Source organism: Podarcis melisellensis (assembly GCF_964234715.1).
Source record: "Podarcis melisellensis genome assembly, chromosome: 1".
Taxonomy (NCBI): Eukaryota; Metazoa; Chordata; class Lepidosauria; order Squamata; family Lacertidae; genus Podarcis; species Podarcis melisellensis.
The window spans coordinates 104299656-104314623 of NC_138528.1; the positions used below are offsets into that span (position 1 = coordinate 104299656).

The 14968-nt window shown below is 49.3% G+C and overlaps 1 protein-coding gene across 1 annotated transcript in view; it reads left to right on the plus strand.

Annotated features, from left to right (window-relative positions):
* Positions 1-9454: 9454 nt before the first annotated feature.
* Positions 9455-14968, plus strand: part of GALNT5 (polypeptide N-acetylgalactosaminyltransferase 5) — a 34349-nt gene continuing 28835 nt past the window's right edge. Inside the window, exon 1 of the mRNA XM_081928848.1 lies at positions 9455-11446. Coding sequence (XP_081784974.1) covers positions 10140-11446 — 1307 coding nt within the window. The 5' untranslated portion in view covers positions 9455-10139. The remainder of the gene's footprint in view (positions 11447-14968) is intronic.

A 14968-nucleotide genomic window follows, 5' to 3' on the forward strand; every position in this document is an offset into this window, starting at 1 on the left:
AGGAAAGGGTCCGAAAATACTATACAGATCTATGGTAGAAGAAGAAGAGGAGTTTGGATTTGATATCCCGCTTTATCACTACCCGAAGGAGTCTCAAAGCGGCTAACATTCTCCTTTTCCCTTCCTCCCCCCACAACAAACACTCTGTGAGGTGAGTGGGGCTGAGAAACTTCAGAGAAGTGTGACTAGCCCAAGGTCACCCAGCAGCTGCATGTGGAGGAGCGGGGAAGCGAACCCGGTTCCCCAGATTACGAGACTACCGCTCTTAACCACTACACCACACCGGCTCTCAGTACAACCATATTTAGAATAATAGGCACATAACCTCAATAAAGCCACTGTAGACAGAGGTGTACCTAAGCTCCCTTGCACTCTTGGCAAAGAGATGTATCAGTGTGGAGAGGTGTGATTTTTTTGCACACACAGATCCCAGGGCCTGCGCCATTGGTGGGAGCCAAACTGGCCAACTCCTAGGTATGCCCCCCATCCCGGCTGTAGTTCTGGAAATGTTTCAGGAAGAGGCAACCGAAATGAACAAGGGGTTGGAGGAACTCCTCTATGGGAAAACGTGACAAGATCTGGGGCTTTTTAGTTGAGAGAAAAGGTAAAAAGGGACAAGAGGTGTGTAGAATTAGGGAAAATGGAGAGAGAGAGACATTTCTCTCTCTCTCTTAATACTTCAGCTTGTGGGTTTCTCACAGATATAAGGTTGGGCATTGTGAGAACAGAATGTTGGACTACAGTAGATGGGACTTTGGCTTGATTCAGCGGGACTCTTACGCTATGTGGTATTCTACTATTTCTCTCCCCCCCACCACCTTCAATACATAATACAACTTTTTTGTCATTGCAACAGCAAAATGCTAACAATTTATACACATTGCCCACAGAACCCATTCCTTGGTTCTCTAATAGGCTTTGGGGTTTAATATTTGCTCCTTAGAACTGAATGTTCCCTAGCACAAATCACTGCTCTGCCACACACTTGTGTTTAGTTGATCCCGACAAAGACTGAATGGTTGGAAGAAGCAATTAAATAATGTTCCACTTGTAGTGTAACCCTACATGTCTGGTTGAAGGCGGTAGACTTTGATGGCTCGCTTGGAAAAAGGATTATGGAAAAAGGATCTCTGTCATGCTGACAATTTATTATGCATCATAAAGCCAGCTTTTGGAGCCGCTGTATTGAAATACCATGCCAGATGATCTTGGGGACTTCCTTACCTTATATACAGTGGTAGCTAGGGCCCATTGAGGCTGGCAGGGTGGAAGACAGGAAGATCAGCAGGAGGTGTAGCCAGAACCAAATACAGTCAGAGCTACCTTCTGATATGTTTTAAGATGGCAGGTAGGTGGGGATTGGCTGACAGAATACTGATGTCTGTGGGGCAGTGCCCCCTTTGCCATAATAGACTAATAACCTCCATTGCTTATATACAGTGGCGGAGCTTCAAGCTCTGGCAGGGAGAGCAGGCGAGGGCATAGCTGGCATGTGTCCCAGGGGCGTGGCATGGTTCCTGGGGCATGGCACTCTGCCCGCATGGGAATGGTGCGCATCCTAGGGGCATGACGCAGCACCCGCAGGGGCATAGCACGCATCCTGGCAGGGTGCCCAGGACGGGGCGGGCAGCCGTGATAGCACCCCACCAGGATTGTGCCGCCGGGGGCGGTGCGCTCCCCCCACACCCGTTCATCTGCCAGTGCCTATATACCCCTGCCCTGTTGCTGTGTTCCTCAGGAATGACACTATATGTTACATGTTCCTAAGGTTTGTCTTATGTCTTAAAAACAAAGCAAAACAGGCCTTTTTGTGTTGTGGCACTTGCTCTTTGGAATGTATTCCCACCAAATATCAGTAATGGTATTTAGATGTCTGCTTAAAACACATTTGTTCACTCAGGCTTTCCCTGTGGGAAGATCCATTTGTGTTGTTAATCTGATTCATTTAATTGTTATTTGTAATTTGCTTTATTGATATAATTTTATTGATTGTTTTATGCTGTTGTTCACTGCCCGTTTTGTTTTAATGTTGGGCAGTACAGAAATATTTGCAAATAAATAAATAAATGTGTGCACCCTCAGATGAGGCAGTCCAAATTGGTTTCAAGGCTGAAATGAGAAAAGCTGCATAAATATTCAGGCAGAGATGTGTGCCCTCTACGAAAGGGAACAGCTCATGCTTGCCATTAGACGATTCATCGGGAAATATGAAAGACAGAACAACTATTCTTATAATTAGTTACTCCATGTCACGTAACAAGTCTTTAGGCATGCAAGAACGCTAACATCTAATTACCACTTATGTGAGTGCTAACAAAACATTAGTAAAGTGGCAAATGCTGGCAATGTGGTAAAGTGTGAAGTTGCAAAGTGACAAATTTTCCACATGAATGGTACAAATCTGAAGCACTGGAATCAAAGTTCAATTATGAAATTGTGAGCATGAAATACTTAACGGAATTTGCATGAATATTCAAAAGAAACCTAATATTCGCTCATGCGTTATTGTATCCTTGGTCCACAAGACACATGTTCATGTAAGCTGAGCATTGAGACAGATTCCATGTAGTGCAGAGGCAGGACTGCAAAGAACAAGAAGTTGGACAAAGATGGGCAGTCTCCCCTCTCCCAAAATTGCAAACCCAAGTCTTCATGTGAGGGCAGGACAACTTGGGCCTCTAAATCTAGGGGGCCTCGCCAGCCTGCCCACTCCCCAGTGCCGCAGTCTCCCCTCTCCCAAAATTGTAAACCCAAGACTTCATGCAAGGGCAGGGCAACTCAGGCCCAGCAACTATGAAACTCAGGGCTAGCCAGTGGGGCCCAATTTGAAGCAGTGGGGAACAGCTTGGGGTTTTTTTGGTTGTTTTTTTTGTAGGGCCCCAGTTCACAGCCAAAGTCTGCAAAATCTTATAAATGAAATCCATCTAGATTGCCCTGGAGAGGGGGGCCCCTTAGGAGCGGCACATGGAGCCCAATTTGGGCAAATTGCTCCAATTGCCTTAAGGACAGCCCTGATGAGACTGTGCAGGGATTGGACGGACAAGCCCTGCACCTATTAGGTTCCTGATGTCACTATTCAGAGTGCAGACGCAAGGACTTATTATGGAAATAAGGGGGGGCACTTATTGGAAATCAGTTTTGTCACCTCTCCCCCCCCCCCCGCCAAACCCCAAGACAATGAGTCCAGCCACCTTTTATTCACAGTTGCATAAGCACTACACTACAGCATGGCCATAAACCTGTACGTTCAACTGCTGAAATAGACACCCAACATGTAGCAATGGAGATTTATGTTACTGCTTTATGGATGAACACTGTGTTTTATGAATGGACTCTGTATTTTGTGAATTACCTAAGAGCCACCAATAGGGAGCTCTACAATCTGACAGCTAACCAACTGGGTTCTACCAAACAGCGACCCCTATTGCTGAAAGCAGGTAACCAGCAGAGAATGCTTCAGCTCAGCCTTTGCACTGTTGACTGAACACCCCCTGCTGTGCAGATAATGGAGAAAGCTCATAAATTGTATCCCTTCTGGCATCCTGGCCAACTCTATTATGCTGGTGTAAATCTTGGTGCACCAGAAGCCCAGAATAGCAGCAAATAAAATCTGCTCATACATCAGCAACTGATAAGGCTTGTCAACTAGTTCTTCCAAAGTCTTCCTAAATTATAAAGCTCCAAAATACAGGTCAAAAGAGAGCAGGTCTGGGAAGAGCGAGGCATACAATGGGCACCACCAGTGAAAAGGCCCTACTCCGTATAGCTCCTACCCTGTCATTTGATAGGGTGCCCACTTGCCAGTGTGGTGTTGTGGTTAAGAGCGGTATACTCGTAATCTGGGGAACCGGGTTTGCATCTCCGCTCCTACACATGCAGTTGCTGGGTGACCTTGGGCTAGTCACACTTCTCTGAAGTCTCTCAGCCCCACTCACCTCACAGAGTGTTTGTTGTGGGGGAGGAAGGGAAAGGAGAATGTTAGCCGCTTTGAGACTCCTTAAGGGGAGTGAAAGGCGAGATATCAAATCCAAACTCTTCTTCCTCTTCTTCTCTCCTTCTTGACATGGAATGCTCTCTATTGGAGTCTCTAGGTCGAGTACAAAGACCATAAGAAGGGAGAGCAGGGACCTTGAAGTTCCCAACAGCTGTTAAACAAGCAAGCAAGCAAGCACACAAGTCACCTTTGTCACATTCAGGATGCCTATGTCCTGGCCAGGCCTGCGCCCAATCTTGTTTTTGTAAAATCTTGTTTGTCCTCAGTAACCAAAATTATATTATCAACATATACAAGCAGAAAAGTTGTTTTCCTTCATTTGCAAGCAATCGTACAAAACAAAATGGAACTAATAAAGAAAAGTTCCAAGGTGACAACAGAAAGCAAACTAAAAATGCTTTTGCAGTTCATCAAAACTATCCAGCAATATCAAGTTACAGGAAAACTGGTGGTATTAACAGTAATCCTTCTAGTTGGTTAACACCTGCAAGTGTGTTGCAGGTAGAAATACTATTTGTAATGAAGTGAGAGCAGTAGTTTACTTGCTCGAATTAACAAATAAGAAAGTTTTGAGAATTTAAACTCTATATTAAAATTGATTACTTAATTGAGAAGGGGATTGTAACAAAAACACTGGGGCCTAATTTAATAGTAGAGTGCCTGGTATCTGGTGGGCAATCTCATCCTTTATTTCCACACTGTGGCTGCAGACCAAAGCACTCATCAGGAGAGCTATGAGATTCAGGTGAGGGTCGGGGGCCACCAGGGGGCGCATTGGAAGATGGCCGACAATAACATCTCTCCGACCCACACGAGGTAATTAAGAGGCTGTTATGGGAGTATGCAGCCTCCCTCCCCCCCCCAAGGGAATTCACCCCCAGATTCGAAAGAATGGGGTGAGGGCACTAGGCACGAAGCCCTCGGGTGGGTCTGGCTCTCCCGGACGCTGTCTCTGATCACACACTGGTTTGCATCAATTCAAAATATATAATTGGAAACAGAAGCAAATGCACATACTTCAAGTGAAGATAGGAAGTAAAGACTGCTGATTAATGGGATCTCTGTGAGCGGAGCGACGGGCTGGACAAGAAATCAAGTGAAGACTCATCATTAAAAGATTGGTATGTTGGAGCGAAACAGAAAGGGGGGGAGGAAAAACTTTTCTTTTTTTGCCTTATGTGAGTACCCAATAATCCTCCCTCCCAGAGAGAAATAATCGTTGCAAATTACTAATCACAAGCAGGAGATTAAGAACTGTGTGGAAATAAATTACTGATCAAAGAGAGGACTGGTGGGAACGTCTGATGGAAAGAAAGCTTTGTGACGCAGTTTCAAATGGAGATTTGTTAAGGCAGGCCTGCTCACAGGAGGATGAGGGGAGGAGGACCATGGTCATCGGAATGTGAATGTATGGTTATCGGAAAGTGGATTTAACCTGGCAGGGCCCCCTGAGATACAGTTTCGCAGGCCTGTGAAAATCAACGGACAGACTGTGGGAATGTTTTTTGTGGAGGTGTGGAAATGGTGTCTGTCCTTTATGTGATATGGCTCTTGGAGAGTGTGAAATCCATACAGGATATGTTTGTTTTCAACCCGCTTGTGAAGTTTATCAGAGATCACAAAGAAAGGAATATATGATAACAACAAGAAGATGAGGAAAATAACAAAGAGACTATCTGGACAGAATTGGACAGAACTGTGTAATTAAAGCAGCAACAAGAGTGATGTTTGGATCCCTTTTGGAGCTTGAAGTATGGGTACCCCAATAAAATTTTATAAATCTGGCTGTATAATTTGGAACTAATGTGATTTGGAATTAATGTGATTTGATTGGCCTGTTAATAAAAATTATTTGAAAAAAGAGATTCAGGTGAGGGTCAGATGCCTTGTCAATCCCAGTAGGTATATAACAGGAAGACTTGGCCTGCCCAGCCATTCTGTGCTGCTTCCAGCATATACAAAAACATAATAAACATTAAACATTAAAATCTTCCCAAACAGGGCTTTCTTCAGATGTCTTCTAAAGGTTGTATCTCCTTGACATCTGATGGGTGTTCCACAGGAAGGGAGCCACTACCAAGAAGACCCTCTGCCTGGTTTCATGTAACCTCACATCTCATGGTGAGGGAACTGCCAGAACACCCTCAGAGATAGACCTCAGTGTCTGTGCTGTAGTGAAGTATGTGATCCATTCTTTTCTAAAGACCCCAGGTTGCTCTGACACCTGAGATGCCTTGATTTCTTATTTTATTACTAAGCAACAACCTCCACTTCTGAAGCTCTGCACTTAGAAGAATCTAATAAAAACCTATGTGTTTTATTTAACACGAGATTTCCTTGCTGATGTGAGGCTTACCCTCAGTATTTTTCTAATGTTAAGAGTGGTCTGAAGTTAATTAACCAGTTCGTACCCATAAAGGCTGCTGCCCCATGTTGAGCAAGTCTGTTCAAACAAACCCTGCACGTTTGTATTTGCTGAGCAGGAAAACCAGACGGCAAAGTTTGCGGTGGAGCTGTTTGACCATGCCATTTCCAGCTGTGAAATGTTTCATGATTCATAATATGCAAGCACCAGATTCACAGTGAGGGTATTCCCCTTCATTCACTGTGAATAATTCATTCATTTGGCGGATAGGAATCGGATCAAAACATCCCGTTTTATTTGGGCTGGCCACTCACTGTGATTTGTTCCTATCAGAGGCTGCAGCCCTGTGGTAGGGTGTGGGGGCTTTTGGAGCCTCAGTGTGAAAACCTCCATTTGGAGCATGTTGCATCCTAGGCCCTGTGCTCGCAAGGCCACTTCTATCAATAGGCAGAGTGAGGCAACTGCCTCAGGAAGATTTCGGTTTTCATGAAAGGGCAGAGAACGGTGTTACTCAATTTTTATTTTTACTTTGCACAGAGATATTTGCACTTAGCACTGTTTCTGTATGTTGCTGGGTTTTTTAATATATATTTTTTAACTTCATTTTTTTATACTTGCCGCTAAACACGTATTATTTAGTAGATATCTATATTATTAGGTATCTACATCAGTGTTTCCCAACCTTTTTTGGGCAAAGGCACACTTGTTTCATGAAAAAAATCTCGAGGCACACCACCATTAGAAAATGTTTAAAAAATTAACTGTGTGCCTATATTGACTATATATAAAGTAACTCTCTTTAATAGGCATCAAATAAACACAAAGAAAGTATTTTATAATTACTTTATTATGAAATATGACGCACCTACTTTTTTTGGAGGGGGAAATAAAGGAAAATTTTTTTCCTTTATTCCCCCCCCCCAAAACCAGGTCGGGGAACAGTGGGATGGCGGTGCTGCGCCTCCCCGCTGTCCCCCGAGCTTGTGGGGCTGGCCCATGTCTGCCTGGCGCGAGGGGCGCTCTGCTTCAGGGCGCCCCGCCCGTCGGGCGGCAGGCTACAGTCCGCAGCATGGGGAACCCTCTGTTTCAGGGCGCCCCACGCGCCCCCGGGTGCGCAAGGCTTGCCAACACGAGCGCGGAGCACGGGGCGTCCTCCGAAGGGCGCCCCGTGCTCCCAGCTGCCGCCCGCAAGCCTTGCGCTCCTGGGGGGAGATCCCCCGGGTGCGCAAGGCTGGCCAACACCAGCGCGGAGCACGGGGCGGCCTCCGAAGGGCACCCCGTGCTCCGTGCTGCCGGCTTCCGCCCGCAAGCCTTGCGCTCTGGGGGGGGAGATCCCCCGGGTGCAAGGCTTGCCGACACCAGCGCGGAGCACGGGGCGTCCTCCAAAGGGCGCCCCGTGCTGCCGGCTTCCGCCTGCAAGCCTTGCACTCTCGGGGGGAGATCCCCCGGGTGCGCAAGGCTTGCCGACACCAGCGCGGAGCACGGGGCGTCCTCCAAAGGGCGCCCCGTGCTCTGTGCTGCCTGCTTCCGCCCGCAAGCCTTGTGCTCTCGGGGGGAGATCCCCCGGGTGCGCAAGGCTTGCCGACACCAGCGCGGAGCACGGGGCGTCCTCCGAAGGGTGCCCCGTGCTCCGCGCTGCCAGCTGCTGCCCGCAAGCCTTGTGCTCCTGGGGGGAGATCCCCCGGGTGCGCAAGGCTGGCCAACACCAGCGCGGAGCACGGGGCGGCCTCCGAAGGGCACCCCGTGCTCCGTGCTGCCGCCCGCAAGCCTTGCGCTCCCGCCGCCCGACTCGCCCGCCTCCCTCCCACGGCACACCAGGCAACGTCTCGCGGCACACTAGTGTGCCGCGGAACACCGGTTGGGAAACACTGATCTACATAATAGTATATATATATATATATATATATATATATATATATATATATATATGTTATATATGTACATTATGTCGCCTGTTGTGTTACTTTGTTGTAAACTGCCCTGTGGTGTGATATATAAACTCCAACAACACATACTGCTGTTTGATGTGTGTCCCCGCCTCAAACCAGTTTCAGTTCAACTAGAAAACTGGATGCGCAGTAAGCGGTAGTGGGAACATAGCCTGAGAGCCATTGTGCCTGTGCAGATGAGCATGCAAATGAACAGGAGTTCTAGGGGGGTTGCAGGGCCTGGGAAACTGAAAAAGTCATGTGCGTTGGGTGAAGATATCCTCGCCCCTGATGCCAACAATTTTGTACATGCAGATGTTTCCCTGTGTTCCAAGCCACTAATGTGAATATACCCTTAGGCCCAGGAGTTTAATGCATGTATTAAACTTCCAGGCCTATCAGGACTTTTCCTGGGCCACAGCCCTCAGAGACCCTGCTCCACACTTGCAAGTGCTTTTGCCTGAGTGGTGGAAAGCATCCTTGAATTGTGATAGTGCCTCTTTCTTGCCCGGATAGAGCAAGGTAGAGAAATAGTGGGGGGGGGGAGGTGTATTACACCTTTGACTTTTGCGTGGGTGGAATGTAGCCTACTGTACAAAGCTTGAGTCACACCTGTTGCTCCACCCACTTTTTGACTCTGACTCCACCCACTGCTGCACCTGGCCCCACGCAGCCCTGGAACACAGACCTAGCAAGTTTCCTCTTGAGGGAATGTAGCTGCTTGGTTGAAAACAAGTTACGTATTCAGTGCTGCCTTATGCAAAACATCTTTGAAGGGTGGTGTGTATATCTTAAGACCCTCTTCCAGGTAACCGGCTGAGATTTCTCAGCAGTGGGGAGCGGGGTGATTTTTTAACATGCTCAGAAGCAAATTATTTCTCAAGGGACACCATTTGTTCCATTGCTGGCAGAGCTGGCTGCGAATGGACACAGCAAAGTCCTATCTTGAAAATGAATAAATGGAGAAAAGAAATCCTTACTGTACCCCAGAACTGCATGCAACTCTGTTTTTTCAAAGAGCTATCATAGTGTCCCCAAAATGACCCCTTTTCTTGAGGAAGCAAGGCTTGGTTTGTTTTAGTTTTATGATGTATTGTATTTGGTATTTTCATTTTGCATTTTTCTGTGGCGAACCGCCTTGGGATCTTCGGGTGAAGGGAAAGAATACAAATTTAATAAATAATCACGATACTAATAATCAGAAAGGGAGATTTTTCCCCGTGACAAGGAATCGCCAGCTTCAAACCACAAAGCGGATCTTTGCTGCCAGTGTTTGCAAAGGCGCAACCGGGTCGAGGTCGGGAGGTGGCGGCAGCCAAGGAGCCACGCGGCACTCTCTCAGGAACTTTGCAAAGCTGGAGGTTGTTTGCTGCTCCGGGAAGGTGTTGGGTTACAGAGGAGGAATGAGAGCGGAGAGGGAGTGGGGGAGGCGGGAAGAGAGAAAGGGAGCAATTCTTCAGCAGCTGATCTGCTGCAGCCGCCTGCAAGGTTCCTTCCCAGCCCAGGCAGGGCAGCGTGCGCCTAGCCTGAAGGAAGGGTCCGGGCGAAGAGGCGAGGCGGGCGGGCAGACCAACAAGCAAGTGGCCCCGGGGGCGCTCGGGCCATGCCGCGTGGCTGCGAGGCGCGCGCCGAGCCCCGGAGACGATGCCACGCAGGCAGGGAGCAACAGGCGGCCGGCGCGGCGGCGGCGGAGGCTCCCCCTAGATCGAGATGCCCAGGGCGGGCAGCCGGGAGCGGCAGCCTCGGCTAGAGCAGCAGGCCTAGCAAGCCTCCCGAGCGGGGAAGGAGGGCCCCAGGGGGCGCCTCCGGCTGTGCCCGGAGCGACCCGAGGAGAACTTTTCTCTCTGCCGAGATGAACAAGCTCCGGAAGCTTTTCCGAGGCAGCGGGCGAGCCTTGGCCTTCATCTTCGCCGCCTCGGTGGTGTGGCTGCTCTTCGACATGGCAGCGCTGCGCCTCTCCTTCGGCGAGATCAACACCCGCGTCCTCAAGGAGGAGATGGTGCGGCGGGAGAGGCTGCGCGGCTGGCGGGAGAAGAGCCTCGACGGCGCCCGACGAGGAGAGGAGCTGCGGGCGCCGCCAGGGGCGCTGCCAAGGGGCCTCGAGGAGAAGGGACGCGGCGGCCCGAGCAAGAAGAGGGGGAAGCCGGGCGCGCAATGGAGGCGCGCAACCCCCCAAGCGGCGGCTCCCAGCCTGCACTGGACGGCCGCCGTCGACGTCTGGAACCACGCTCCGTCCGCTCCCGCGGAGAAGAAATCGAGCGCGGAGGCCGGCTCCCCTCGCCCGCCGCCCACAAAGCCGCCTCTTGCCAGCGGGTCGCCGGGGCGGGCGCTCGACGCGCCTGCCGTCGGAAGCAAAGTCGCCGCCAAAGGGCCCGGGCCGTTAAGCACGGGATCCAGGAGGAGAGAGGAGGCGGTTTTTATTCCCAAAGGTGGATTAGGGGAGAAAGGCGCCTTGGCTGGATTGCCCACCAACGGAAGCAAATCTGAGGGACCTCGGGGCAGCCCCGGGCTACTGAGCGGGCCAAATGTCCCTACAAAACGGCCCGGGGGCCTGGATTTGCCTGCCGCTTCGGAAGCAGCGCAGAAGACTCCGGGTGCGCAACGTCCAGGAAAGCTGTCCGAGGAGGAGGCGGCCAGAATTGCCGGTGCAAAAGTCGTCCTGCCTAACCAAGTGGTGCTTATAAGCAAGGAGGGAGCGCGGGTGGTCTCCGCAGCCGCGCGGGCTCCCGAAGGCGGAGGACGTGGAGCCGTCGGGGAAAAGGCACGAGTGACTGCGGGCAAAATCCAAGAGGGCCCGAGAGCGGCGGGGGCGACCCAGGAGGTCGCTGTTAAGGGGGCGGCGGCGACCCTAAAAGTTATTCCAGTTGGAAAGGCCGAGCTAGGGAAGGCCGATGGGGCCCGTTCAGCCCATCAGGACCAATCAAGGCAAACCAATGGGACCCATTTCACAGAAAGGGCCAAGCTGCACAAAGTGTTCACCATTGATAGGACCTTGGCCCCAAGGGACCCCAAAGCGCTGGGTCAATATGGGCGCCCGGCGGTGGTCCCAGGCGAGAAGGAAGAGGAGGCAAAAAGGAGGTGGAAGGAGGGGAACTTCAATGTCTTCCTAAGTGACCTCATCCCACTAGACCGAGCCATCGAGGACACAAGGCCCGCTGGGTAAGAGACCTGATTTCTTGCCTTGCACAAGTCTAGACTTGGGCTGGCATGAATTGCCCAGAGATCAAATGGATTTTATGCCAGTTGCTTCACGTTAGTTGCCAATAAATCTCGAGCAGCAATGGAAACATTAACATTTAGTGTAAAAAGAAACCCATCCCCATTCATTTTATGGGAAGCCACAACAATGCTTTTCATATACTGGGTGCAAGTAGTGCCTTTGTACAGTGGTACCTTGGTTGTCAAACGGCTTGGCTCCCAAACACATTGGCTCCTGAATGCCACAAACCTGGAAGTAAGTGTTCCAGTTTGTGAACATTTTTTGGAAGCTGTACGTCCGATGCTGCTTCCGATTGAGTACAGGAAGCTTCTGCAGCCAATCAGAAGCTGCACCTTGGTTTTCGAATGGTTCCGGGAGTTGAACAGACTCCCGGAACAGATTAAGTTCGACAACCGAGTACCATTGTACACAGACTGGCTCCCACTTTAACCTAAAGTATCAACTGAAAACAAGCATCCTATATAGTCTTAATTAATCCAAATTAACACATTAATTTAATATGTGTGTAATAATAACTGTTTCTTAAATTTTAACATCCAGCCTTACACACGCTAGCATGCAAAAATGATAATAATATACTTATAGTAAAGAAATCCCTGTGTCCCTGAATAATGCTACCTTTTTCCTGCAGCTAAGCTGAGAATCGATCTAAAGTTTTTTAAGGTTCTCAATGAACCCTGTTTTCTGGCTCACACTAGCTCTCCAAATCAGGACCGCGTTGTTGATAGATAATCACTGTACCTATAGGATGTACATAAGATGGAAAGTTCCATTACTATATTGCCTGGCTTCATAATTCATGGCATTGCAGCTGTTCTCCATAGTGGTGGCTTGATTAATAAACAGTCCGGTGATAGGTTCTTCCTATATTGTATATATAGATACAGTGGTACCTCTGGATGCAAACAGGATCCGTTCCAGAGCCCTGTTCGCATCCTGAAGCGAACGTAACATGCGTCTGCACGTGCGCAGGTCACATTTCACTGCTTCCGCGCATGCGCATGACGTCATTTTGAGTGTCTGTGCGAGCGGCAAAACCTGGAAGTAACGCACTCCATTACTTCTGGGTTGCCACAGAGTGCAACCTGAAAATATTCATCCCGAAGCTACTTCAACCCAAGGTATGACTGTAACAGGTCCTGGCTTGGTTGAGTGCTAACCTAACCTGGGCACTAGGTGGCAGTAGAATTGAAGAACTGTCTGGAACAGGATGCTCTTGGGTCTGTTGAGGTGTTCTGTGTAACCCAAGAAAATTAACAAAAAGAACATGCAGGGCAATGGAGTGTTTAATTCAGAGTGGAGTTGCTCTTTTAGTTTCAGCGTCATGTCTCCTCCTACCAAGTGTGTGTTGCAAAAAAAGCCCCAACACGCAAACAGCTATATACATGTTAGGGGCTCCATCAGGTTTCCTTGGAGCCTCTGCACACAAGCAGCTGTTGGACTACAACTCCCATCACCCCCAGCCAGCATGTCCAGTGGTCAAGGATGATGGGAGTTGTAGTCCATGCCATCTGGAGGTCCAAAGGGTCCATCGCTCTAACCATGGATCACACTGGGACTCCATCCTGGAAGATGAGGTTTTTTCCACTGTGGATCATTCTGACATGTGTTGGCAATATACAGAATATCTGTTAAGTTCCTCTGAGGGCAAGGAAGCACTTCAAGAGGGAGCTTTCCTTTCTGGATTTGATGCCGGGAGCGAGCTGATTCTCTGCATTTCTTCATTGCGGCACTCAGTATAGAGTGAGATGGGGGGGCAGGTATACTTTCCAGAGCGGCTGTGGATTGTTCTAATATTTTCTGTTTGCGCAGTAGTTCAGCCTGAGAGCCATTATTATAAACTCTCAAGAGTTAAGTGGGGGAATTCTCCCAGGCAAATCCAGCGCATTGCTGTAAGAGGAGACAAAGTCAACGCTTTTGAAGGGCGATGTGGAGGAACTCAAACATTGGGACGTGGCTCAGCCGCTGCTCAGGAGAAATAATGGGAAGATGCTTGAGCTTCACTGATCCCTTACACTGAATTCAAGTAGCACAATCTGAAGAAGTTTTGCTCAGAAGCCAGTCATACTTATTCCAATAGGACCTGCTCCCTAATCTAATTGTTGGCCAATTGCAGCATTGAGGAACCTCCAGCCCGCAGGCCTAATGAACACCCCCTCAACTTCCTCAACCAAGTCACCCATCTGCCCTACCCTTCATAGAATTGTACAGTTGAAAGAAACCACAAGGGTCATTTAGCCCAACCCTCTGCAGTGCAGGAATCTTTTGACCAACACAGGGCTCAAACTCACAACACTGAGATTAAGAATATCATGCTCTAACAACTGAGCTGTCCCAGAGGCTGTGTATGTCATCAGATGTGTGTCTAGGCCCAAAAGGGGTTTGTGGAGCCCCATGCATTGCTTTTTGCAAGCCCTGGCCATCAGCTGACCAGCAGGACTCTCATAGAACGGCACGCATCCCTTTGAACACCTGACAATCGGCTGATGGTTGGTGCTTGCACCACGCTGCGTATGGGCTCTGTGCAAGCTCCGAAGATCAGCGGATTGTTAGCACTACAAAGTTCCGTGAGAGGCATAGTCCCCTCTTCCAATTTTAATTTTAAACCCCGTGGGCAAAATCATTCTGATGCCAGTTGGTTTTACAGGTGAGGGGCCGCCAACGTGAAACGTGGCGGGTGGGGACAGAAGGATCCGGGCAGCTGACCGGATCTAGTTCCTTGCCCTTTATCTGTCATGCTTCGTTAGCACTGATTACATTGCCTTTTGATAAGATAAAGTGGCTTGTAAAACATTTTCAGTGAATAGATGTGCCTGCTGTTGCCAGTCCTACCATTAGGCAGAGTGAGGCGGCAGCCTCAGGCGGTAGAAGCTGGGAGGGCAGAGCAGGACACGGCCTGCTCTGTGCCACTCCCTAAGCTAGCCAGCTGCCCTCAGGTGTACATTTTTAGAGCTGAGGTAAGGTTTGATGGCCAGTCTTGTCAGCTTCTCGATATGGAATTGTGCGGGAGGGAACGCCATCTCACCCTTTGCCTCAGGCAGCAAAATGTCCTGGTCTGGCCCTGAGTAATACCTCATTAAGTGGCCATAGGATTGTGGCCTGAGCCACTGGAGTAAGCTGTTCCGCTATCCTATTCTTTCTTAATCGAAAGTCCCACAACAGCATAAATCTGCAGGGCATGTGCATTCCGGGTGCTGTGTCAGAGTCCAAAGTAGAAGTGGTGTCTATGGAAATGAGCCTGCAGTTTTCTCGGTCAAGATGTCCAGCCCAGCTGTGGGAGTGTTAATTCAGGCATTGGAGTACACACAGAAAACTGGAAAGTTGTCCATCAGATTAGGTAGCCTGCACTGTTACCGCAAAGTTAGAAGAACAATTAGTGACGCACTCGTTCACTCAAGGGGGGGGGAGACTGTTTCTTTTTGCAGCCTTGAAAACGGAGCACAATGATTTCTTTTTTTCTT